The sequence below is a fragment of the Danio rerio genome, chromosome 19 (assembly GCF_049306965.1).
Source record: "Danio rerio strain Tuebingen ecotype United States chromosome 19, GRCz12tu, whole genome shotgun sequence".
NCBI lineage: Eukaryota > Metazoa > Chordata > Actinopteri > Cypriniformes > Danionidae > Danio > Danio rerio.
Window position 1 is genome coordinate 45,097,216 of NC_133194.1, and position 25,446 is coordinate 45,122,661.

The 25,446-nt window shown below is 37.2% G+C and overlaps 1 protein-coding gene across 2 annotated transcripts in view; it reads right to left on the reverse strand.

Annotated features, from left to right (window-relative positions):
- Positions 1-320: 320 nt before the first annotated feature.
- Positions 321-25,446, reverse strand: part of si:ch211-191i18.2 — a 30,486-nt gene continuing 5,360 nt past the window's right edge. The window contains 5 exon segments of one of the 2 annotated variants that reach the window (NM_001045041.2): positions 1,265-1,294; positions 2,558-3,517; positions 5,796-5,915; positions 9,803-9,948; positions 12,491-12,577. In NM_001045041.2, coding sequence (NP_001038506.1) covers positions 5,841-5,915; positions 9,803-9,948; positions 12,491-12,577 — 308 coding nt within the window. In that variant the 3' untranslated portion in view covers positions 1,265-1,294; positions 2,558-3,517; positions 5,796-5,840. 2 annotated transcript variants of the gene reach the window in all.

Here is a 25,446-nt window from a genome sequence, read left to right on the forward strand (position 1 = left end):
TGCTCCGGTTTCTCCCACAGTCCAAACACATGCAATATAGGTGAATTGGATGAACAGAACTGGCCATAGTGAATGAGTGTGTGTGTGTGAATGAGGGAGTGAATGGGTGTTTTCCAGTACTAGGTTGCGGCTGTAAGGGCAGTCTGCTTTGGCAACCCTGATAAAAAAGGGACTAAGCCTAAGGAAAGTGGATAAATGAATGAATCTCAGTTTCCAAAACTGGACCAATATGACTGGTTTTGTGGTCTATGGTCAGATTTAAAAGCTGATGATGATATCCAGAATAAAATCTTGAATTCACACAGATGATAAGGCAGCAGTGTGTTACTTGAAAAAATATTTATTCAGTATTTAAAACAACACATAAAAAAGCTCAATTGACTTACAAGTTCATGTGCATTTTTGGTGAAGTTCACCATGCCTTTTTGTTAAAAACAATAAATCCATTACAAAATAATTATAAAAACGTGCTTGAATTACTGAGGAAATAGTGAGGCTTAGAAGTGCAGTGGAAAGTGCCTATATGTAATATCTGCAAGAGGTCAGGATGCTTTAGATGACTAGAAAAGCTTGATTGTAGAGTTTTTTTTTTTTTTTTTACTGAATGTGTTCCTTATGTTTATTTAAAGGGGCAGTTCACCATAAACTAGTGTGTATTGGCACTTTGAGAGTAAAAAAACATGTACAGGCAAAGCAGATTTAATACCTGTGACTTCTGATGATGCACTTTTTAAACCAATGTTTTATGAATTGATATTACGAAATGTTTTGCATAAGCTTGTAATTCTTCAAAGTATCATTAGGAGACACAGGCATTCTTTTAGTTTTGTTTTTTTGTTTTTGTTTGTTTGTTGTTTTTTTTCTCTTAAAGGGCTGGTAGCAACTGACTTGCTTTTTATGAATCTCCAAGCAGCACAATTGAAAATAAAATTCGCCTTTAGTCACTAACACACAGTATTGGGTAAGTTTAAAAAAATAATTATTACTAATTACATTATTAAAATATAAACACTTTTCTCTTTACTTTGTGTAAAAGTATTTACATTACTTGACTTAATTCCACTTAAAATCCCTATGAATCTCAATGCATAGGGGATAGAAATTAAACTCTTAATTCATTCGAGTCAAATAGGGCTTTTAAAAATGTTGTACTTAAAAGCAATGACTCCATATGCCATTTATCATCACTTTCTTTCCAAAGTCTATTTGTTGGACAAATCTAACCTTCTGTAGTTGAAAAATCTTTCTTTTTTTTCCTTTTTTGTTGCAAAATATCCCGACAAATATATAAACATTTATAAACAATATATAAACACTCACCGGCCACTTTTTTAGGTACACCTGTCCAACTGCTTGTTAATGCAAATTTCTAATTAGCCAATCACATGGCAGAAACTTAATGCATTTAGGCATGTAGACATGATTAAGACGATCTGCAGCAGTTCAAACTGAGCATCAGAATGGGGAAGAAAGGGGATTTAGGTGACTTTGAAAGTGGCGTGGTTGTTGGTGCCAGACGGGCTGGTTTGAGTATTTCAGAAACTGCTGATCTACTAGCACTTACGCACACACACTCATGCACAGCCATCTCTAGGCTTTACAGAGAATGGTCTGAAAAAGAGAAAATATCCAGTGATTGGCAGTTCTGTGGGCACAAATGCCTTGTTGACGCCAAAGGTCAGAGGAGAATGGCCTAATGGACTGGTTCCAGCTGATAGAAAGGCAACAGTAACTCAAATAACCACTCGTTACAACAGAGGTCTGCAGAAGAGCATCTCTGAACACAAGAACACATCCAAACTTGAGGCGGATGGGCTACAGCAGCAGAAGACCAAACTGGGTGCCACTCTTTTCAGCTAAGAACAGGAAACTGTGGCTACGATTCACACAGGCTCACCAAAATTAGACAATAGAAGATTGGAGAAACGTTGCCTGGTCTGATGAGTCTCGATTTCTGCTGCGACATATGGATGGTAGGGTCAGAATTTGGCATCAGCAACATGAAAGCATGGATCCATCCTGCCTTGTATCAGCGGTTCAGGCTGCTGGTTGTGGTGTAATGGTGTTGGGGATATTTTCTTGGCACACTTTGGGCCCATTAGTACCATTGAGCATCGTGGTAACGCCACAGCCTACCTGAGTATTGTTGCGGACCATGTCCATCCCTTTATGACCCCAATGTACCCATCTTCTGATAGCTACTTCCAGCAGGAAAACGCACAACCTCATAAAGCGTGAATCATCTCAGACTGGTTTCTTGAACATGACAATGAGTTCACTGTACTCAAATGCCCTCCACAGTCACCAGAACTCAATCCAATAGAGCACCTTTGGGATGTGGTGGAATGGGAGATTCGCATCATGGATGTGCAGCCGATGAATCTGCAGCAACTGTGTGATGCTATCATGTCAATATGGACCAAAATCTCTGAGGAGTATTTCCGGTATCTTGTTGAATCTCTGCCACAAAGGATTAAGGCAGTTCTGAAGGCAAAAGTGGGTCCAACACGGTACTAGCAAGGTGTACCTAATAAAGTGGCCGGTGAGTGGATAATTACTCTACTTTTCTGAATTCATACCAGCTATCGTGATTAACTAATTTCTGAAGTTGTCTTGATAAACATCACTATTTTTAGTGGAGAAACAGAATTATTCAGCAAAATTGTGGTATAACAACAAAATAATTCTTCTCTAAATTGATTTATGCAGAACTGTTGAATTTATGTACATTTAAGGCAAGCACATTATGTTACTGTAGTTAAGTTACCCTAAAAATTCCCTTAATCCCTTAAATTTAACTTTTTTTAGCAGAAAAGCCATTTAATTACGGTATCTATTTACTTTTATAGGAAATCGCACTCAACACTGCTTAACAAATCAACAGCACGGTTAACTTTTGAATGAACTGTCCCTTTAAATATTAAACTGCGTAATATATTATATTAGTGCGTGTACATGATGTATTATGAATGATTGGTCTGTTTTTGCAAGCTTTGGTGCATTTTGTCACGACAAAGGATGTCCACAATATATTTAAAAGTATGCTTTCAAACTAAAAAAATCCAATAAATGGGACAGGTGAATTGAAATTCCATTGCTTTTTTTTGTCATAAAAGAGCCTGCATTGTTTGACATGACAGTGGACGGACTGCGCATTCATTTCTACATCTGTTCATTAACCAAAAAAAGGGGGAAAAATCCTGTTTTTCCTCAGCTTCTTTGTTATGCTCGTGCTCAGCCTGAAAGAATAACCACAAAAGACCCTGTCATTTAGTTTAGCCCCATTTCACATCCATATTCCAGCCTATGAGACCTCTGACCTCTGTGCGCTTGTTTTTCGGTGACTAAGAATGGTGAACAATGTGTCTTTTCATTTACAGCTTGCAAGCCATGTGTTGTCATGGTTTGTCATGGATCCACTGCTGTTTTTGAGGGTGCGTGAGTGTGCATGTGTGTCATCCAAAAGTCTTTCGCTCAGGTTATCTGTCCATCTGCTCTTCCTCCTCCTTCTGGACTCCTGGAGTAATAGAAAAGAGAAAGCAACTGAGCCTAAAATATTAAAAGATGTTATCGTTTGTTTATTGGCTCATGATGAGAGCAGAGGGCAGGACGGCACATAAAAAGCAATGTACTGGAGCGTAATGAGGGGCAAGAAGTCTGAACCTTTTCAATTCTAGAGCTTTCAGACAATCACTTCAAATCCCAATACGCTGCTGCTGATATTGCCCTCTGTGTGCTGTTACACCAATACAACAATGGTAACGTCTAGAAGGGATACAGCTGCAGACACATAGCATCAATATAGCATCAATTTTTGTTATTTATTATTTAATATTTTCACATGACTTGTGAGGTGTTGGGGTGGGCTTTAAAAAACTGTTTAATTAATAATTTATTCAATCATTTGAATAAGACTGTATAATTACTGGTACATTACCGTGATGATCGGGTTCTGCATTTTGTGATTTACAAGTGTCTTAAATTGCATTATGGGACGTTGATCTCTGCTCTGTCGACTTTTGATGTTGAAAATTTAAATCCACAGTTTAACAAAGTGATATTTTAGTAGTTTGAAATAATATAATTGATAAGAAATAATACATATAAAGATATAAGTGTTTAAAATAAAATAAAATAAAATGTACTGGCAGTGTAAAACAAGATTTTTGTAGTGTAATGTACAACGCCAACCCAGACAATAAATCACTTTAAACTATTAGAAATATATATAGTTTTTTTTAAAGATAAAAAAAATTAATTAAATTTTCAAAGTTTTAAATGTTGTTGGAAGAAAGATTAAGCTCCCAAAATGCATATCAAAATTATAAATAAATGGGAAAAAATAGAAACATGAATCACACAATATGAAAAAATGCTTATTTACAGATATTTTACAGTGTTGGGGTTGATGTTAATAAAATACAATAAATGGTAAATTTAATAAAGGATGTAAATAATTCTTGTTATCTTTCTATTGCAGCTGTATCCCTTCTAGCAGTAAACCACATAAGCTACAGCACTGATGTATGGGTGCCCTCTGCAGGCGGCATAGAGAATCACATGCTAATGTTTAAAGACTCTGAAGACTATTTAAATAATTATGTTTATATACATGTGACCATGGACAATTCCTAGATTGATAATAAATGAATAAATAAGCTTTACATTGATGTATAGGGGAGAGCTGGGAGGAAAGTAACATATTTCATAAAAACCTATATATATATAATATCAGTCAGAATTATTAGCCCCCTTCAATTTTTTTGCTTCTTTTTTAAATATTTTCCAAATTATGTTTAACAGAGCAAGGAAATTTTTCACAGTATGTCTGATAACATTTTTTCTTCTGGAGAAAGTTTTATTTGTTTTATTTCGGCTAGAATAAAAGCAGTTTTGAATTTTTTACGAACCATTTTAGGGACAAAATATTAGCCTCTTTAAGCTATATTTTTTCTCAATAATCTACAGAACAAACCACTGTTATACAATAACTTGCCTAATTCCCCTAACCTGCCTAGGTAACCTAATTAACCTAGTTGAGCCTTTAAATGTCACTTTAAGCTGTATAGAAGTGTCTTAAAAAATATCTTGTAAAATATTATCTGCAGTCATCATGGTAAAGTTCAAATAAATCAGTTATTAGAGATGAGTTATTAAAATTATTATGTTTAGAAATGTGTTGAAAAAATCTGCTCTCCCTTAAACAGAAATTGGGGAAAAAATAAACAAGCGGTCTAATAATTTAGGGGGGCTAATAATTCTGACTTCAACTGTATGTATATATATATACTGGAAGGGCATCCAGTGTGTAAAACATATGCTGGATAAGTTGGCGGTTCATTCCGCTGTGGTGACCTCTGATGAATCAAGGAACTAAGTTGAGGGAAAATGAATGAATATATAAATATTGCTACCTTTTTATATCAGTTTGAAGGCGAAAAGCCTGCAATAAAAAAAAAATTCTTCACAATTTTAAGGGGTGAAATGTCTGAATTTCAACATAAACAGATTATTTAAAAAATCATAAATTTAGAACACAAGAATTCTGCTTTTTTTCTCCATTAAAAAACTATAATCTCAGGATTAGCATTAGTTGAACAGTTTTAAAGGGAATAAAGTCATAATTGTGATCACAAATTTAGAAGAAAGATTTCTTTTGCTTTTCTGAAGAGTAAAAAAGTAGAGTTGCTGTAGAAATGTGTAATTCATACCTTTTTATCATTTAAAGGGGATTGTCTTCACATTATAAACCTGAAGTTCTTGACTTTTAATTTGGATTCAGGTATTTTACTCACCTGTCCAGATTGTATGACGGGATCCTGTAGTACTCACTGGGTCTGCTATAACAGTCTGAGCAGATGATGAACCATTACAACCAAAGTAAGAAGGAGACATGCGGGTGATGATCGAGATGCCTGAAATTATAATGAAAAAAGGCATTGTGTCAGTGCACTGCTGAATCAGGCCTTCAACAGCCCTGTAGTATAATACTAAATTATCTTGTGCTTTTGTGTGTTTAAAGTAAATGTACAGTATATATTACAGTATATACAGTGTATGTGGAGCAGTATGACAGAGGGTTTTTCCATTGTGGTCTTAAAGCGGATGTTGCAAATGTATCTCATTTATTTTTACACAGGAGTTCAGAAGATGCTGTAAACTTATTAGGTTGTTTAATTAAATGTGCATGTGTATATAGGTTCACTATTGCACTGCTGGGAGCGTCTCCCCCTCCGCATTTCCTCTATTTGCAGATGCTTTCCTTTAATGCAGAGCAGAGCTATTGTTTAACTTCCCAACACAAGAGGATAAGAAGCAGATGGAGCGCTGATCTTAAAATAATCAGGACACCTGTTTACATTCATGTTCACTCCTATAGTTTGATGAGTCAGCAGGTCCGTAGTGCCTCGAGAGCAGTGGCGTAAAGTAGTGAAATACGCAAACTATTGTATTCAGTACTTTTTTTCTTAGGAATTGTACTTTAGTAAATAGTTTTAACATGTTTTATACGTTTTTTGTTTAATATCAGGGTGGCACGGTGGCTCAGTGGTTAACACTGTTGCTGGTTTGAGTCCCAGCTGGGCATTCCTGCGTGGAGTTTGCATGTTCTTGCAGTGTTGGAGTTTCCTTCGGGTGCTCTGGTTCCCGCCACAGTGCACAGACATGCGCTATAGGAGAATTAAAAACTAAATTGGCTGTAGTGCGCATGTGTGTGTGTGTGTGTGTGTGAGAATGCAAGAGTGTTTGGGAGTTTCCCAGTACTGGGTTGCAGCTGGAAGGGTATCCACTGCATAAAACATATGCTGAAATAGTTGGCGGTTCATTCTGCTGTGGCAACCTCTAATAAATAAGGGACAAAGCTGAGGGAAAATGAATGAATAGCTCTGTATCAGTACTTTTTCTCCACTATTTTCCTTCAGCCTTCAATCCCTACTTTATTTTATTTTGTCTTCATTGATTGGCTGAGTAAAATAATCAGTTCTGTGACTCAGATTGCGCATAGAAAAATCACATTGGACCAGTGTTGCTAGATTGGGTGAGTTTGAATTGTATTGTGTAGGTAAAAAATATATATCTTTGACCAAATTTGGGCGGTTTTAAAACAAATTTTGCTCCTACTACATTTAGTTAGTAGTGACGCCAACATCTGTGTTTGTTGATGCCTTTGTCCCAATAAGACGTTCAGCTGAGTTCTTCAGCCTCCTGTTCTGCATCTAATTGTTGGCCTGACACATTTAGCAAATTCTTGTCTGTCTCTTGTTCTCATACTTATTATCAGAGTCAAAAAATCGTTAAATAATATTAATTAATTAATTAATAATTCATAATAGTGTGAATAAAATAATAAATCAATAAAATAATAGCTAGATATAATTTTAAGGTAAAGCATTTATAAACTATTTAAAATTCATCTTTAAACAATTTAAATCTACAATATCCAATAGGTAGTGTGATCTACACAACTATAAATGCAGTGTGTGGGTGGGAGGGGTGCAGTGTTTTGATGTGGTCTGGTTTACTATTGTGTAATTTCAATATATTGTGGTTCTGTGACTGTTGGTGTTGGTTGCTGTGTGGTTCATAAATTCATTCATTTTCTTCCTGGGTTTCCTCCACAAGTCCAAAGACATACCCTATAGGTGAATTGGGTAAGCTAAATGTGTGTGAATGAGAGCGTATGGGTGTTTCCCAGTACTGGGTTGCAGCTGGAAGGGCATCCGCTGTGTAAAAAATATGCTGGATAAGATGATGGTTCAACCCCTGATTAATAAAGGCACTAAGCTGAAAAGAAAATGAATGAATGAATGAATGAATGAATGAATGAATGAATGAATGAATGAATGAATATTTTGGATGATATTTGTGCATTTGGGCGAGTTTTAAATAGCTTTTGGGCTGGAAAAAATCGGCTATATCTGCCAACACTGCATCCAACAGACTGACCTCAAGACACAGAAGCTTTATAAATCCACATGTACAGCATAGAAGCATTACAAAGTGTCCAAGAAGATGCTAAATCATTACGCGCAATGCCCACATGCACTACAGAATGTTACGTTTTCAAAACAAATTGTATGTATTCTATTTGAGCTGCATGAAGTTGGTTTTTGGCGCCACCTGCTGGACGCCAACCTGATTTCACCAAATAGGACATGTTCCTGGATTAACCTCTATGTTGATAATGGAACAAGATTCCAATCAGCCAATCAGAATTAAAGGATAAATTTACAGTTTATGTTATGTTTAGGCTTATAGTTTTATATTTATGGTTTATGCACTTCTACATTATTGTTATTCAACTATTATTTCTCTCTGATTTTGGGAATAATAATTTACAGTTATGTTATGGTTCTCCCCCTGTTTGCGTGGGTTTCCTCCAGGTGCTCCGGTTTCCCCCACAGTCTAAAGACATGTGGTACAGGCAAATTGGATAAACTAAATTGGCCATTGTGTGTGTGTGTGTGTGTGTGTGTGTGTTGATGGTTCATTCCACTGTAGCGACCCCTGATTAATACAGAGACTAAGCCAAAAAGAAAATGAATGAATGAAGGAATGATTAAATGAGTTATGGTTGGGTTTAGGGGTTGGGAATGGGTTATGGATTACATTTTTGAACACAAATAATGTTTCAGGATCAACACAGATGTTAATCCAGGATCGCATCGTACTTGGTAAAATCATGATATGCCCTGCTGGACACTAACAGCTTCATGTCAGCAGTCAAAATGCATAACCCTAGCATTAACATATGATCACAGATACGTGCACAGCATCAACCTTTCACAGCATTATACTAGCTACTCACAGCCTTTAAGTATTTTATAAAAGTAGCACTGTCGCCTTACAGCAAGAAAGGTCACTGGTTCGAGCCTTGGCTGGGTCAGTTGACATTTCTGTGTGGAGTTTGCATGTTCTCCCGTGTTGGTGTGGGTTTCTTCCGGATGCTCCGGTTTCCACAGTCCAAACACATGGGCTATAGATGTATTGGGTAAGCTAAATTGCCCGGAGTGTATTTGTGTGAATACGAGTTTATGGGTGATTCCCAGTGATGGGTTGCAGCTGGAAGGGCATCTGCTTCATAAAACATGTGCTGGATAAGTTGGCGACCCCTGGTTAATAAAGGGACTAAGCCAAAAAGAAAATGAATGAATGAACAGATACTTTTACACTACTTGCACTACAATTTGTTGGCAAGTAATGGTACTTTTAGTTGAGCATGGTTTTTCAGTACTCCTTCCACCACTGCTTGTGAGACTAATAAAATAGAGACATTTCACCTAGCGGAGTTTTATTGCACTCATTGAACGTAAATATCACTCCCTGGTGATATTTTCTCAGCATTTCATATAGAGAGAGCTATTTGATTTCTAATGACCATATGTGTTTTATGAATACTGTAGTTATGAAATCATCCAGACATTTGAAAAGTTCAGCAGCTCTGGGTTTCACAATGTTTGTTTCTTTTTCTGGGGTGTACGAACAGGTCAGTGACATATTTCTCCCCTTTTTTCACAGATGATAGCTGTTTTGTATTATTAAGCGGGTTTGTTTGTCATTTTGGAAAGGCAGGGTTTAAGATGCTGAACATCTGACCTGCTTTTCGGATCAGTGTGGAGGAGTTTTGTCCGCCCACATAAATGATAAAGTAAAACAGCCTCGTTTCACAATCCCACCTCAGACACAAGGCCTTTATGTGGCAGGAGAGATGAACCACATTACTCAAGACTTCATAATGTATCGGCTGCGAGTGTTTTTGTCTATTCAGCATGTTCTGATGCATCTGAAATGGTTTGAGAAATACCTGACTCTCAAACATGACTGGGGGTTCGGTGGGCTTTTCTTGATGCACCCGTCCATCTGTTTCTGATTCTGTAAAGCTTGTTTCTCCTTCAGTGTACAGCTCTTCTCCCTTTAAAAACTTCTCTAGATCTTCACTGCTAACATTGCCTGATCAAGAGATACAGCAGATTATAAAAAAGAGCAGTGGTTATGTTTCATGCCAGTACATAATTACATACATTACTGTTTAAATGTTTGGTGATTCAAAGCTGAATTTTCAGCATCATTTATTCCAGTTTTCAGTCTTGCATGTTTCTTTGGAAATTATTGTAATGTGCTGATTTTATGCCAAAAAATGTTTCTTATTATCATCAATGCTGAAAACATTTGTGCAGTTTTGTGAAAACTGAGAAACACTTTGATGAATAGAAAGTTCAAATGAACGTAATTTGAAACATTTGTGATATTATAAATGCTGTTTTTGATCCAGTTACTTCATCCTTTATGAATTTAAGTTTTGTTTTTCTTTCAAAAATAGAGCTGATAAAATCTTACCAACCCTAAACTTTGAGCCATACATTAGGCTTTCTAGTTTTCACGTTCTCCTTTCACTCATTTCTATGAACTATTTGAAATGATGACACGATCTATTAAAGATATTCATAATATGTAAATTATTATACATCTAAAAAGCAAAGTAAACTGTAAACCTGTACACTGTAAAACCCAACAGTCAACTTTATTTAATAAATTGAGTGTAGTGAACTCAAAATTGACTAAAAGTTAATTCCACTCATTTAAAAAGAGTTTTGAACTAAAGTTATTGAAGGTAATGAGTTAATTAAATACCTTTTTACTGAACTTAAATGGAGTAAGTTCACAGTACTCATATAGATTAGATTTTCAACTCAAATGGTTTGTAGCAGTCAGACAGTTTGAGTTGTCTTATTGTGTTTAACAGTACTCAGTTGGTTTGAGCTCTCTTTACTAATTGGGTTTTACTGTGCTTAAATTGCTTCATTTACTCAAATGGATTAAGTTCACAGTACTCATTCGGATTAGTTTTTGAACTTTAATAGTTTGTTGCAGTCAGTTTCCTCAAATGGTTTGAGTTACCTTAACATTTGGGTTTGACAGGGTATGACTTGTTTTATGACACTGTTGGTTTAAAATGCATTCATTAGCCCTTATGAAAATTAACCACAGTTTTACTACATCTAAAATATACCATGTTTTTGGCTTAGAATGACAAAGATTAACTTATTTGACTTGTTTACTTCATAGTTACCATGGTTTACCTACAAAAAACATGTATTTTGTGTAGTAATAATGTGTAGTAAAGCATTATAAATTTGGCTAATTTTGAGATAAACAACATTTGGAATATAACAAAAACAATTTACTCCTTTGTTTAACAGTGCATGTGTGAAATAGAGTTTTTAAATGAATGCAAAGACTTTTAGGTGTAGAAAAGAGTATTTTAATCCCTCATAACTTTTGAAAAGACAAATTTCAAACTATTTGGATGAGGATGAATCTTTCGCGTTCATTCCTGCTATCAAATTGAGTATACTTTGCAGTAAATTTTAGGCTTAAGCATTCTTTTGAGTCATTAATCCTACATCATGAAGATAATAAATCATGCTCAGGTTGTGGTCGGGTAACCCATACACCCTTAATCTGATTGTTTAGATAACCACACAATTAACATTTCGCCAGTAACTTACTGTAAATCAATAGCAGCAACAATACTATATTTACATTTACAGCACCATTTATCTTGCTGTATGTGTATTTACAGAACTGTATGTATATCTTTAAAATATACAGTAATTTTCACAATGCAACGTTAAAATATAGTTATAACTAGAGCCAGACGGAATTTTTTGCTATTTCTGCAGAGAACTTTGGTAAAAATCTGCGGATTTCTGCGGAATTATTTTGGGAGTATCCTGCGGGGTATCATAACTTAAACCTTAACAAAATAAATAAAAAGTAATACATTACTGAATAAAAACTGAATAAATTCAGATTTACACATTTACTCAAGTAAATAAACAGAATTAATAATGGGCTAAAAATCTGCAGAAATCTGCAGAATTCTGCAGAAAATCTGCGGAATTTTGCGCGCAGATTCCGTGTGGGCCTAGTTATAACATACGGCATAAGTGTCCTACAGTAAAATACAGTTCATATTACAGTTAAAAACTGTGTAATTTACAAAATCGTTAACAGTGTAGGGGACCAATGACCTATGACAGTTCGTCCAAGAGCACTTTGCCCTCAGTGGGCTCCCCGCTGCCATTTAAAGTGCGTTCCACTTTGTCAAGTAAATGAGGGATGTTTACACCCTTGATGTCTCTATTTTGACCAAGGGAGTGAAACTCATATGTCCACCCCAGTACCTATTTGTCCCAAAAAAGTGTTCAAGGATTTAGGGCATTCCATTTAAACCCATTCATATGTTCTGCCAATAGTGGACACTTGCATAACATAATCAGTGACATCTGAGTTTTTGAGACGGAGGGAAGTTAGCAAGCATGAGAAATTGGACTGGAATGCAGCATAGCTTCTCTAACTCTGCTGTTTTATTTAATCTGACATTGACTCTATACGTTGAAATACTTTCATATACATTTATAAAGCTGAAACAAACCTCATGCTACATGTGAAAAGTGTGTTATGTAATGATGATAAAACTAAAACTTACTAAAGAAGCTGTACTCAAATGTTGTATTGTAGTCAAACTCTGGAGTATCAGTGAATTCATATTCATATTCGTGATCCGGCTCTACTCCTGTGAAGACAAAATAGATTAAATATAGTTATTATTTGTGGAAAAATCTTTTTTGGGGTTAAGGCCCTTTTTATCACCACATCTGGTGTTATGATTTGTTTTAGGTGCAGTGCCATATTTCAGCTCTATTTTAATGACACTTTTTTGATGCTATTTCTCTTTTACTTATGAATTACAAAAGACTATCGCTCTCGCTCGTATCTTTTTGAATGGGAAAAGTGTTATGGTCAATATGCTGAATAAAGCCCGCCTACAAATTCAGGAGCCAATCATCGATTGCTATTTTTTAAATGAAGCCTGCCTTCTAGCAAAGAGCTTAGAATGACCAAGAGGCGACACTCTAGTGTAATTTGGGAAACAGCCACTAGAGGGCTTGGCGGCCATTTGGGAATGAACACTCCAATAGAACAACAGCATATTAAAAGTCTGTAAAATAAACTATTAAAAGTGCTGATGATTGTGATAATAAGTGTTGTATTGTCATCTTTTAGCTTGTATCTCAGCTTTAATGCGCTTTTTAAATAAATAACAAAAAAACAAAGCAGCTGCTTGCCATCGCAACAGTAATGAGATCCGATGGACGGCCGATCACTTTCACTCAAAAATGGCAAAATTCAGGGCTGTTGCTGGGCGCTGCTGTTGCAATGGAACATTCTATTGGGTCTCTTTGCTTCTAGTACAGGAGCCAATCATCGATCGATATAGATGAACGATTTTATAGGGGAGGAGCTCGGTCCAGGCATGAGTTTCTGCAGATTTTGAGTGATTTGGACTTTTAGAAATAAAACTAAAGAAACAGTTATTGTTTAATTTCATTGGTGATTTCTAATATGAAATTCAGTCGTCAGCTTGGCAAGCAATTTTTAAGAGATGTTCCCACATTTAAACAGAATGCCTGGGCATATTTTAAAAGATGGCCGCAGAGTGAAATTACTTGCATTAAAGGGACTTTTGGTACTATTAATCCTTTTCTGTCAATTAAATATAGCTTCATCAGTGTTGGCCGATCATTTTAGGTTTGTTTTTTTTAAACCGAACTACCACCCAATTACATTTCCATATAGATCAAGTGAAGGCGAGCTTAAGACATCCGTCATCATACTTGCTTCCCAGAGTATTGAGGAGCTTAACTCAGAAGCTCACAAAATTTACAGTAATTACTGCAAGATAAAAACATCAACGGACATTAGAAGGTAAGTTGAAATAAACAGCACGACTTCCTGCAATGAGCCACGCATCAAAAAAATCACTAGATCAGTGTTTTGAGCCCCGAACAACTTACTTATTATTACTTATTTTACTGAAAATATCTTGCTAGCGTTATGTCACGTAGGCTAGGTTAACCGTTACGTCAGAAAAGCCATTGGAGATCCACTGATAGTTGGATAAGGGACATTACGTTACCTGAAACATACATTATCTGTCTCTGAAAATAAAACGTAAATACTCAGAGTCAGACTCAACTTCATTATTCTGTTTAGGGAAACTAAAATTGCAGCAAGATGCCATAACACAGGTGAAATTCCATGTACACATTAATAAAATATTACCACACAACACAACATACTATGCATCATTATGTAGGTGCATCTCTCTCCCCGCTGGACTCATTTAATGGCTTAATGGCCACCATTATAAAATAATTATTAGTTCTATTTGTCCTGCAAATAGGAACTCTAAATCAACGTCCTGTGGGCAGCAGCTGAAACACAGAGTATAATGGGTAATCCGGGGTGCATAGGATACCCTGAACTCTCTTCAAAACATAGTCATGGTAAATCACCATTGGACCAATTTGGTTAAAACCGATGATCTTGCCTGCCACCTTCATCAGGCTACTAAACCTGTTCTTACTTGACACACTCAGACTACTGTACCAAGCTACAATGCAGAAAGATAAAACAGATTCAATAAATTGTTTATAAAACAGTGTCATCATAGAGGTACGAACCTGAAACAATCTAGGTTTCCTCAGAAAAAAACTGTCTTTGTTGAACTTTTTTACTGACAGCCTGGGTGTTAGATTGAAATGTCAACTTAATGTCAATAGCGACCCCTTGTTATTTATGTGTGTTAACAATTTCAATGTCCAAGTCTTCAGTATTTGTTATGCTGGGGGTAGGAGAAGCCTTCCTGTAATCTATCACCATGTCTTCTGTTTTACTTTGCATTTATACTCAGTAAATTCTTCCACAACAGGACCATGTCCCAAATCCTGATCGTGGAGGTGACTCACAATCACCGAATCATCTGCATGTTTAATGATAGGACAATTCCTGTACACACTCTGACAATCGTTAGTATACATGATTAATGATAGTGAATGAAAACTATTTCTTCCTAAAATGGACTGATGATTGACTTTTTTGAAAATAAAATGAATGGATGAATAAATATTGAGAAATAAGCTTATGAAATGTACATATGAACACCAATGGAGACATCGGAATAGGGAAAAAAGAGCAACAGCTTTCATTTCTGCTCTGATTATAGCCATATAACTACACAGCATGCTTAGGGTTTGTATTAAAATCTGGACTGAAAGATGACATTGTGCTCTTTTCCTTTTCTCGTCTTCATAACATTCAAGAATATGGTTGCTTGAATTCTGTGAAAGCTAATCCAATGAGCACCTTTGGACAAAGTTAAAACTTTAGAGGACTATTATTACAGTTTTATTTGTGTTGTTATCAGATTGACAAAAACTCAACTTTATACCAGGAGTCAGACAGCGGCTGTCACAGCATGCTAGCCTCAGGCCCCGTTTACACTAATGCGTTTTAGTTTGAAAACGCATAAGTTTTGCTACGGTTACGCCAACCGTCCACACTACGCCGGAGTTCTCGAGCGCCGAAAACGGAGCGTTTCGAAAACGCTGGAGAGGCCGTTTTCATTTTGAAACGCTGCTGCTCCGTCTCAGTGTGGATGATGGAAAACGGAGACATCTGAAAACGGAGGCGGGGCTGCAGACGTTCGCCTCTCTGATTGGGGCTTTTCCTGAATATTAAGTAGCCTAACACACAGTTCAGTCCTGAATCTTCTCCGTGTAAGTTCAGACTTCGCAAGTTTGATCAAGGCTGCAGTCTCTTCTTCTCAGTTTGATATGGAAAACAGACTTTACCGAGGACACGGGTAAATCTTCAAAGGGAACAGTGTACTTTATAACTTCATTCACATCACCCTGGCTTCGTTGTTTCACTTTGTCAACAATAAAATGTAAACATGATTTAAGGAACTGCCTATTTTCATTTTAATATTAGCAACTTAGACAGCAGACATGTTGAGGCGCCGTGCTGCATGAGCGTCATCTTCACTGTCTGGATATTTATAACAAAACGGAGCCGATAACAACTGCCTCCTTTCAATTTCAGTGAAAATACGAAACACACCCTCTCTTTTGCTGAGTATCAGTTTTAAGAATCGATAATGGCCATTTTAAAAGTATAACATACAATAAGTTTATACATTATAGGAAATAAAGGCAAGCGATAAGTCAATATACAGAATGTACGTGGTTACATTAATCATTAACTTATCTTTGCGCTCAGCCAAAACACGTTACCTGAGAACAAGTAATAGATTCCAATGCCCAAAGTCAGGGAATATGTCGTTAGATAAAGACAACAAGATGAATGAAATATCCCGTTTAATAAATATAGTGAGATTAGATCCAGCGGGAGATGCTTGATGAGAAGTCCGACTAGCAGAGCTCTCATCTGGGTACATGGGCTGCAGCGCTTGCCCGAGAGCGTCTGTGTGGTCACGTGATGTGCGTTTTCAGCGTTTTGGTGTGGACGGAGAGCAGTTCAGAAACGCTGGGTAAAACGCGAGTGTGGACGCGGATCGTTTTCATTCTAAAACGCCGTTTTAAAACTAAAACGTACTAGTGTAAACGGGGCCTCAGTCATGACTTGCCTTCATTTCACATACACAATTAAGTCTTTAAACACTATCTGGCCATCTTTACTGGCCAGCACACCTCAGTCACCTCAATGAACTATAGAAGACATTGTTTCCCACTGAAAAGGAGCAGCGTTGGTAATTTGAGATCTTTGTATTGCTTTGTTGCCATTTGTCAGTCATGTGAGACCATCCCCATGACGTTCTGTCTTCCCAAGCATCCTGTCTTTTCCTGATGTGAATGTGATACTGTGAGATTATGGAGATGTTAAATTGAAGAGTCAGCGGTAACATCTGTGAAGCCCATTCTGTCAGGCTCAAGACAGTGTGGGGGAAATGAGGAGACAGTTGGGTAAATGGAGAGTTCACCCAACAATTACATTTCCTTACTCACTTTCTAAGTATTTGTAGCTTTCTGTTCTCTTTTAAACACAAAGTAAGATATTTTAAATGTTGGGAAAAGAAGTAAATTGTTGATTTATTTCAACATTCTTTAGATATCTTCTTTTGTGTTCAACAGAAGAAGAAACTCAAACAGGTTTGGAATAAGCGGAGGATGAGAAAATGATGACATAATTTTCATGTTTGGGTGAACTGTCCCTTTAACAGATATTTCTCTCTGCAGATATGTAAGCTTGCTTCTGCCATGGAATAAAATATAAAAAAACACTTTATATCACAATTCTGATTTTATATCTCACTTTTCTGACGTTTTTTAAGCAAGTTTAAGGGCCTACTCACACTATGCCATTCGTAACATGCCCAGGCCCGTTTCCCGGATTGTTTGAGAAGTGTGAGTGCGCTGAATCAGGCTCAAGCACGGTTCACTTGGCCGGCCCTGGCCCGGTTGGAAGAGGTGTACCTGAGCTTGGGCTTTGAACTGAAAGCGAGACGTGACTTTTAAGGGGCTGTTTCATATGGATTTATTAATTATTCTTACTGTTCAGTGAACGCAAACTGCCGTAGTTTATTAAAGACGAGAACTCCTCACTGCATGACAGCTGCGCGGCTTCAGCAGACCTCCTCATTCCTGCAGCACGAGGGCTTTATAACTGTTTATGAGCGCCAAAAGTGGCGGATCTGTTCGGCGAAATATCTGACTGCGTGTCACCGCATCCCTAAGGACTGTTTGGCGAAATATTTGACTGCATGTCACTGCATAACAAACCGACTGAAACGATATAACTAGAGAAATCTCCACTGTGCTGAGCGAGAGCGCTCATTATCGAGCGACATAAGCGTGCCCAGGCCCGATTAGTGTGAGTGCGGGCCGTCGGGGGAGACGGTAGGGGGGGACAAGCATGCTTTGGCCCGGTTAGAGGCAACTGTACATAGTGTGAGTACGGCCTAAGTTTTTTTTTTTTTTTTAGCTTTTGATATTTTGCAATTCTGACTTTCTAGCATTTTTGAGGTTTGTATCTCACAATCTCACAATCAGAGAAATTTCTAAATTCTGACTTTATTTCTTCCAATTGTAAATTTATTGGCTTTTTTGCAATTAGTATTTTTTATAACAATTGATGTGCATATCTCACAATTATTTAGGTCTTGTAATCCTGAGTTTACATCACACAATACAATTCTGCTTTTTTCTCCTCTCAATTCTGAGTTTAAATTGAACATATATTAAATTTCCCTTGAAATTCTTAAAATTCTTGTGACTCATTCCTCAAATTTTCAAGGACATTTTTTTTAATGATTTGACTTATTTTTCAGAATTCTGTGGAAATAAAAGGTGCGTTCCAAATTGCATTCTTATGCAATAAAATTATGCAATATATATATATATATATATATATATATATATATATATATATATATATATATATATATATATATATATATACACACACACACACACACACACACACACAAAAATACAATACACCATTCTATACATGTATACATATATACATACAAACATAAACATAGTACATTAACCTCGTCAAGAAAATAAATAAAATAAAAGGTTATTGATGCACAACTTCTACAATTATGTAAATGTTAAATTATGGATAATTATATTGTCGTTGTGGGGTAAGCCAGACATTTACTCCATTTCTTTTCAAAGATCTTTTTTTGTAATTGAAGTTCATGTTTAGTTTTTTCCATTTCCTCAACTTCTGCTAATATTTGAGCCATTCGTCTTTAGTTGTTGGGTCTTCTTTACACCCTTGCCGGGTTGTAGCTTTTATACTTGTTGCCAATACTATCTTAATTTTATGTTTGTCTTGCCTATCTGCTTGTTTTTTTATTTGTTTGTTTGTTAAAAAACTTTCAAACAATGCTAAATCATCCAAGATTTGCCACTGCATCTACACACATCATTTGAAGTGCTTCTACTATGCTAATTTTGAAGTCACTTCGGATAAAATAGTCTGCTAAGGGAATCAGTATAAATTAAAAAACGCAAGCTGCAGAAACAGGCCTGCCACTATAAAAACACCAGTCTCTAGTTGAATATTCCTCAGGATCATATGGAAGTCTGTCAAACATTTAGATCACCATGTATTTATGGGACAAACGGCCCCTGGATGCACAGGAGTCCCTGAAGTGCTGACCCCCCTCTGAGCTTGGTTTTAAAGTACAGTGGATGGGAACTGACCCCAGATCCTCTTCCTTAGGCTAAAAAAAAATAATCTCTGAGGGTTTTCCTTTTACATGTATCTCATTTACACAGCTGTTCAGTTAAGCCGTGATCATGTCTGTGTTCTGTTTTCCTTCAGGGAATGGGAACGATATCCAGACTACACCTGGACTTAAAGCCCACCTCTGATGCCTAGGGCTTATCTGGATTTGTCTGACTTCATTTGCTTTGAACTGTTTTGGGAGAGAGGTAAATATCAGATATCAGTTCGAGTTGTAAAAGCTCTTTTCTATTGTCATTTACACCCAGATACACCGGTTTCCAGCTGTCCGCTTTAGGAGCTTTACATATCTGATAAATTAAATTAAATTACATTTTGTTTTAACAGTGTAATCTAATATATTCAGTAAGATTTAAATGCTGTTCATTGTTTAAAGTCCATTACAACTAATATGTACAGTACTTACACTGAAAACAATAATTTGTTACAATGTGCTTATTGTATAAATACACGTTTTAACATTGAACTTATACTTGATTAAATACATTCATGTAATTACATTGTAATTAACGTCTGTAATCACATACATAATACACTGCTGGACGATCCCTTACCTTTTAACCCATCCCTAAACCTATTCATACCCACAGACCTGTCCCTAAACTTACCCCTCAGTAACCTCAGAAGTGTTCTGCAATGCATTATGAACACAGTAAGTACATTGTATTTACTTTTATTAATGTAAAGGCCTGTTCACGCTTTTTGCTAGCATTTTCATGACTAAATAAAGGGCGCCAATGTGAGCGTGCACACCAACGCGAAAAATGACAGGCGTAAAAGTGTCATTTTGAAAGAAACACCTCATGCTCTTTTTTTTTTTTTTTTTTTTTGACGTTAAAACCTCCACCAATCAGATTGGCACTTTTGTTTACGTGCACGGAGCTGCTGAAGTCAGATTTCTACTTGCCCTGCCAAAATTTTCATTGGCCCCAGCAAAAAAATAAGTAATTAGCTATTTTTAGCCACATATTTTAAATAATGTGTCAAAATCCAAATAGAACTTTAGCATAACTTTTCTTTGAATGCAACTGACAATTAAGAAATTTATAATGTAACTAAATAAAAAAATAAAAAATAAAAATAAAAAAATATATATATATATATATATTTATGGTCACACTTTACAATAAGATTCATTAGTTAATGTTAATTAATGCATTTACTAAGATGAACAAACAATGAACAATACATTCACTACTATATTTGTTCATGTTAGTTAACGTTAGTTAATGAGAATACAGTAGTTCATCGTTAGTTCATGTTAACTCATGGTGCATTAACTAATGTTAACAAGCATGGACTTGAATATTAATAATGCATTAGTAAATGTTCAATTATGATTAATAAATGCTGTACAAGTGTTGTTCATGATTAGTTCATGTTAGTAAATGCATTAACTAATGAACCTTATTGTAAAGTGTGACCATATATATATTCATTCATTTTCTTTTTGGTCGCTCCAGCGGAATGAACCACCAACTTTTTCAGCACGTTTCACGCAGCGGATGCCCTTCCAGCTGCAACCCATCACTGGGAAACATCCATACACACTCACCCACACACATACACTACAGACAGTTTAGCTTACCCAATTCACGTATACCACATGTCTTTGGACTTGTGAGGGAATCTGGAGCACCAAATTGCCAGACACACAGAAATGCCAACTGACCCAGCCAGGGCTCGAACCAGTGACCTTTTTGCTGTGAGGCGATTGTGCTACCCACTGCGCCACAGTGCTGCCCTATATATAATAAGCGAAAATGTACATTTTAATTGTGTACACAGACAAAATGTACACAGACATTGCCACCAAATATAAATCAGGGAGGCAAGACTTTCTCATAACCTCATTTCAGTTGTCAAAATTTGTAAAAATCTATCTATTCAATTAATCTATTAAAAAATTGGCTATAATTCTGCATTATAGGCGTACATTACAGAGAGAAATCACAGATGAACCGAGACTGCAGTGTGATCATCAAGCAGTTCAATGATGATCTTTCTTTCGAGGTGTGAGTGCAGAAATGAACAAAACAATAGGCCTAATACAAAATACTACTATATTAAAATATGGAAAAATGATCAGATGGTAAATTCCGGTCAATTTTCCTAACGGATAAACAGCACTCGGTGATGTTTCAGCATGGTTTCACTTTCATATTCCACATGAAACGCACATTTGCCGGTCGGAATGACATCCTGCCCGAATCATACTGTATTTCTCTCTTCATATAGCCATATATATGGCTATTACACAACCATAACACACTGTGATATAGCCTGGTTCATTAGTTCGTTGGATCATTTTGCTTTCTCACTACAATCGATCCGCACAAGAGTTTGTTTCTCATTCAGGCACGCTCACTCGCGGATCCGAGTGCGAGGATTCACATATGCCAAACGAACAATGCTAACTGGGCAAATGAGCCCCCATTTACACTAATGCATTTTAGTTTGAAAACGCATAAGTTTTGCTACGGTTACGCCATCTGTCCACAATACACCAGAGTTTTTAAGCGCCTGTTTGCATTCTGTTTTCATTCTCCGTCTCAGTGTGGATGGGGGAAAACGGAGACATCTGAAAACAGAGGCGGGGCTGCGGAGATTCGCTACCTGGTTGGGGCTTTTGTGTCATTGCGTATCCTTCCCTTATTCATCAAGCCCCTATCACATGACTATAACACATGGCTTTAACGCTACCAGGAGACAGCAGATCAGCCTTTACTGTAAACAACAACATGGACACAGAAATGAGAGCGTTGTTTGCACTATTGTCTGTTTTAGGCGCCATTGTGCAGTTATTCATTTGTTACGTTTAGTAACAACTCGCCCTCTGTCCACAAAAATACCTCTCTTGCTTTCTTTGCCATCACGTTCATTGTTCAACCGGCGTATGTTGACAAACAATATCCAAATGCCGAGCGAGACGCATGCTCTTGTTTATACTAGAACGCGCATGCCCATGGTCACGTGATATACGTTTTTGGTGGCGTAGTGTGGACAGAGATATGTTCAGAAACGCTAGGTGAAATGCTAGTGTGGACGTAGATCGTTTTTGATCTAAAACGCCATTTTAAAACTAAGACACACTAGTGTAAACGGGGCCTGAGAAAGGTTCCGAAACCATCTTCTAGGTGTAAAAAGCACCCTATTTTCACACAATTGACAAACAGTTGCAGCCAAATTAAACTTTGGTGACAAGGCAGCACTGCCCCAATTAAGTCTACTGTCCTGAGCGTCCAGCACGCTTTCCCCAGGCCATCAGGCAGTCGAGCCCTGCTGTTTATCTTAAATTAATCCCAGTTCAACATCGTGAAGATTATTTTTAAACACAGAATAGTGTTTGATTGACAGCTTCATAAACCAGACTCAGCAGAAAATATATTTTTGCCACACATGCTCAAGAAACAACACTTGGCTTTTACGTTATGGCTGTTTGCCATTAAGACTTTAAATCTTTTTCCAGACTTGCCTTGCTTTATCATTACAATCATCCCTGAAGGCAACAAGAACTAAAAAAAAAACTCTCGAGTGCTTTATTTTTACACTGCATCACGAGGTTGTCCTTATAGTTCCTCAAACCAAACCATTTGCAGCCATTCTTCTTTGGAGACTGTCATCTGTGTACTAATAGCCATCTGTAAGCAAAGCCTTTCCACTTTCTCTTGAGATTCATGGGAAACAGGGCAGAGTTAATACCTGGATCAACACCAATAAACAAGTGGTGCCATAAACAGCATGAGGCTAAACGCTTTAGCTATCAGAGATATGGAGATGTCTGGCAGGGTCTGTGGTTAATATACGACGTGCTGTTTACTTTACAGTCATCATCTCGAGGTCAAAACAATCACTGTCTATTAAGTGTGAATTGAGTCTCACGCTAGACTCATGCTATGAGTACTTATCCAAACATCACCGTGCCCTCTTAATCAGATAGCTTTGCCAAATAAAGAAACAAAAATAACAGCGTGACGTTTTGTCTGCTTACAGTTAGCATGGTGGATTTCAGGGTGAAGGTATTCACATGCCCTGCTAAATGATTTTTCAAGTTTCTCCTTCATCGAGGAAACTTAATGAAGCTAAGCTGTAAACGTGTGGTTTGCTTTTTATTCCTGTTATCACTCTTGCTTGCTCTCGTGTCATTGCCGGTGAGATATGAGCTAAGTTCCTGAGTTTGTAGCGGTTCAGCATACTGTCTGGCCTTTGTCCAACTTCATGCTTTCAGTATAGGCTATAAAACCCAGCACTGTCACATCAGTCACAGAGCAAACAAGCTGGAACACGAAAGCCTAAAAAGCAGTGAAAGCTGGGAACGAACCTCAAAAATGTGATTTAAACTGAAGCCCAATTGCATGGCCTTTCAATGTAAACTTCACTGGTCTCAACACATGCACATTAGAAAGATTCATTATTGTCCATTTAGAGTAAAAGTTGCAATATATTGTATCACCTTTAAACACACGGGCTATTTTTCTGCTGTCTTCAGTAGTTTGTTGCTGTTTCTCCATTAACTTTTCAGACTTTTCAGAAAACAGTCCAGTTCTGTGTTGACCTCTTATGAACAGTTTAATGCAATGACCAACACAAGCTAATTGGAAGCATATGCTTTAGCTTACATTTTTGTGAAAGCGCAAAAATGTTCTTCAACATACTGTAGTTTGTATGAAAAATGAATGCTTTGGGACAGTATGACGCCATTAAGTGAAGTTTATTTATAAACTAATTTCGTGAGGATAACGTGCTTATGATTGACACGGCTGGCCCCGAGTCAAGCTAATTCACCAACCACCAATCAAATGATTCCTGGCTCAGTATTTATAACCAAGCATATTTCCTTTAGTCATCTTCATCATGAAGAATCCCCCCCTCCACCCCCTCTCTTTTTCCTCTTTAGGGCAGCACGGCGGCCCAGTGGCTAGCACTGTGGCCTCACAGCAAGTATGCCTCTGGTTTGGGTCTCTACCCGGCCAGTTGGCATTTCTGTGTGGAGTTCATGTTCTCCACGTGCTTGCGTAGGTTTTCCGCGGGTCCTCCGGTTTCCTCCCACAGTTCAAAACATGAGACATAAGTAAATTGACTAAACACAATCAGCACCATAGTCATAATCCCACCTTCCAATTCCAATCCTTAAGCAGCAGTAGGGTGGGGTGGTTAGGGGGGTCTTGAAATCTACCTAAGCTCAAACTCTCCTCTCGCCCTGCAAACGCGAGGGAGCCTTGTGCTCGAGGATCTCATGAGCTCAGGGCTCTCTCCCGGGACAGCATGCCAAACAAGCTTATTACCAATCGTCAGCTAAGTGTGAACTCATGAAATTTCCTCTTCACACTAATGATAAGTACAGTGACGTTATCAATGAATGAAGGATCTTTTTTTTGTGCCGTTTTTTTGCACAACACTATTTAAATATCACCACACAGCTTAGTGATGTCAATGATTTGTAATCAAATAAACTCAGATTCGAGTCTGGTGATGCACAGTTCCTCAAAAGAGATAAATGCCATGTAAGACTATGTGGTTGTGGTGATCTTTTCTCTTAATTTAATCTTTCATTTGAAAACACTATTGGTTGGGTTTAGGTCAGTGTTTCACTAGGATATCTGTATGACAAAAACTGTCTTTTAATGAATGTGTGGTATAAGAATGTTTTTGAAATGTACAGCAAAATGTACTGTTATGCTGTGTTCACACCAGACTCAGAATGCGCAAATAAATCAAGCTATTCGCATGTAAACAGATGCATGAACATGTTTGAGTTTACTTGCTTTATCCCCGCGTGAAATTCAGCTCACAATAGACGCAGATTCGCATCATGGGCAGGACTTCTTTCTGACAAGTGACTTTAGCTTTGTTGCTAAATGGCTAACATGGATTTTATTGAGAGAGTAGCTGTGTTTATGTGCTTTAGGAAGGCTGAAAAACAGCATTAATTTGTTCGGCGCTGTGTCTTGAGTCCACTAGATACTTTCAAAGGTGCACCCAGCTCGAGAGCTCATGAGCTTTTCCAGAACTATACCTGGATGATGGAAGCTTTCAGCAGTGCTTCTGAATGAGCCAAGCTTAGTTTGATGAACTGTTGTCCAGTTTCAGAAAGAGGATTTCCCCTCAGGACACCAACAACAGGCACTACATCATAACAAAGACTAAAGAATACACAAGACATGTCACTTGTATCTTTTTGAATGGGGAAAAGTATAATGATCAATATGGTGAATAAAGCCCCGCCTACTAGTACATGAGCCAATCATCGATCGCAATATGGTGAATAAAGATAGCCGCTGAGTGAAATGACTTGCCTTAAAGGGACTTTGGTCTCAATCA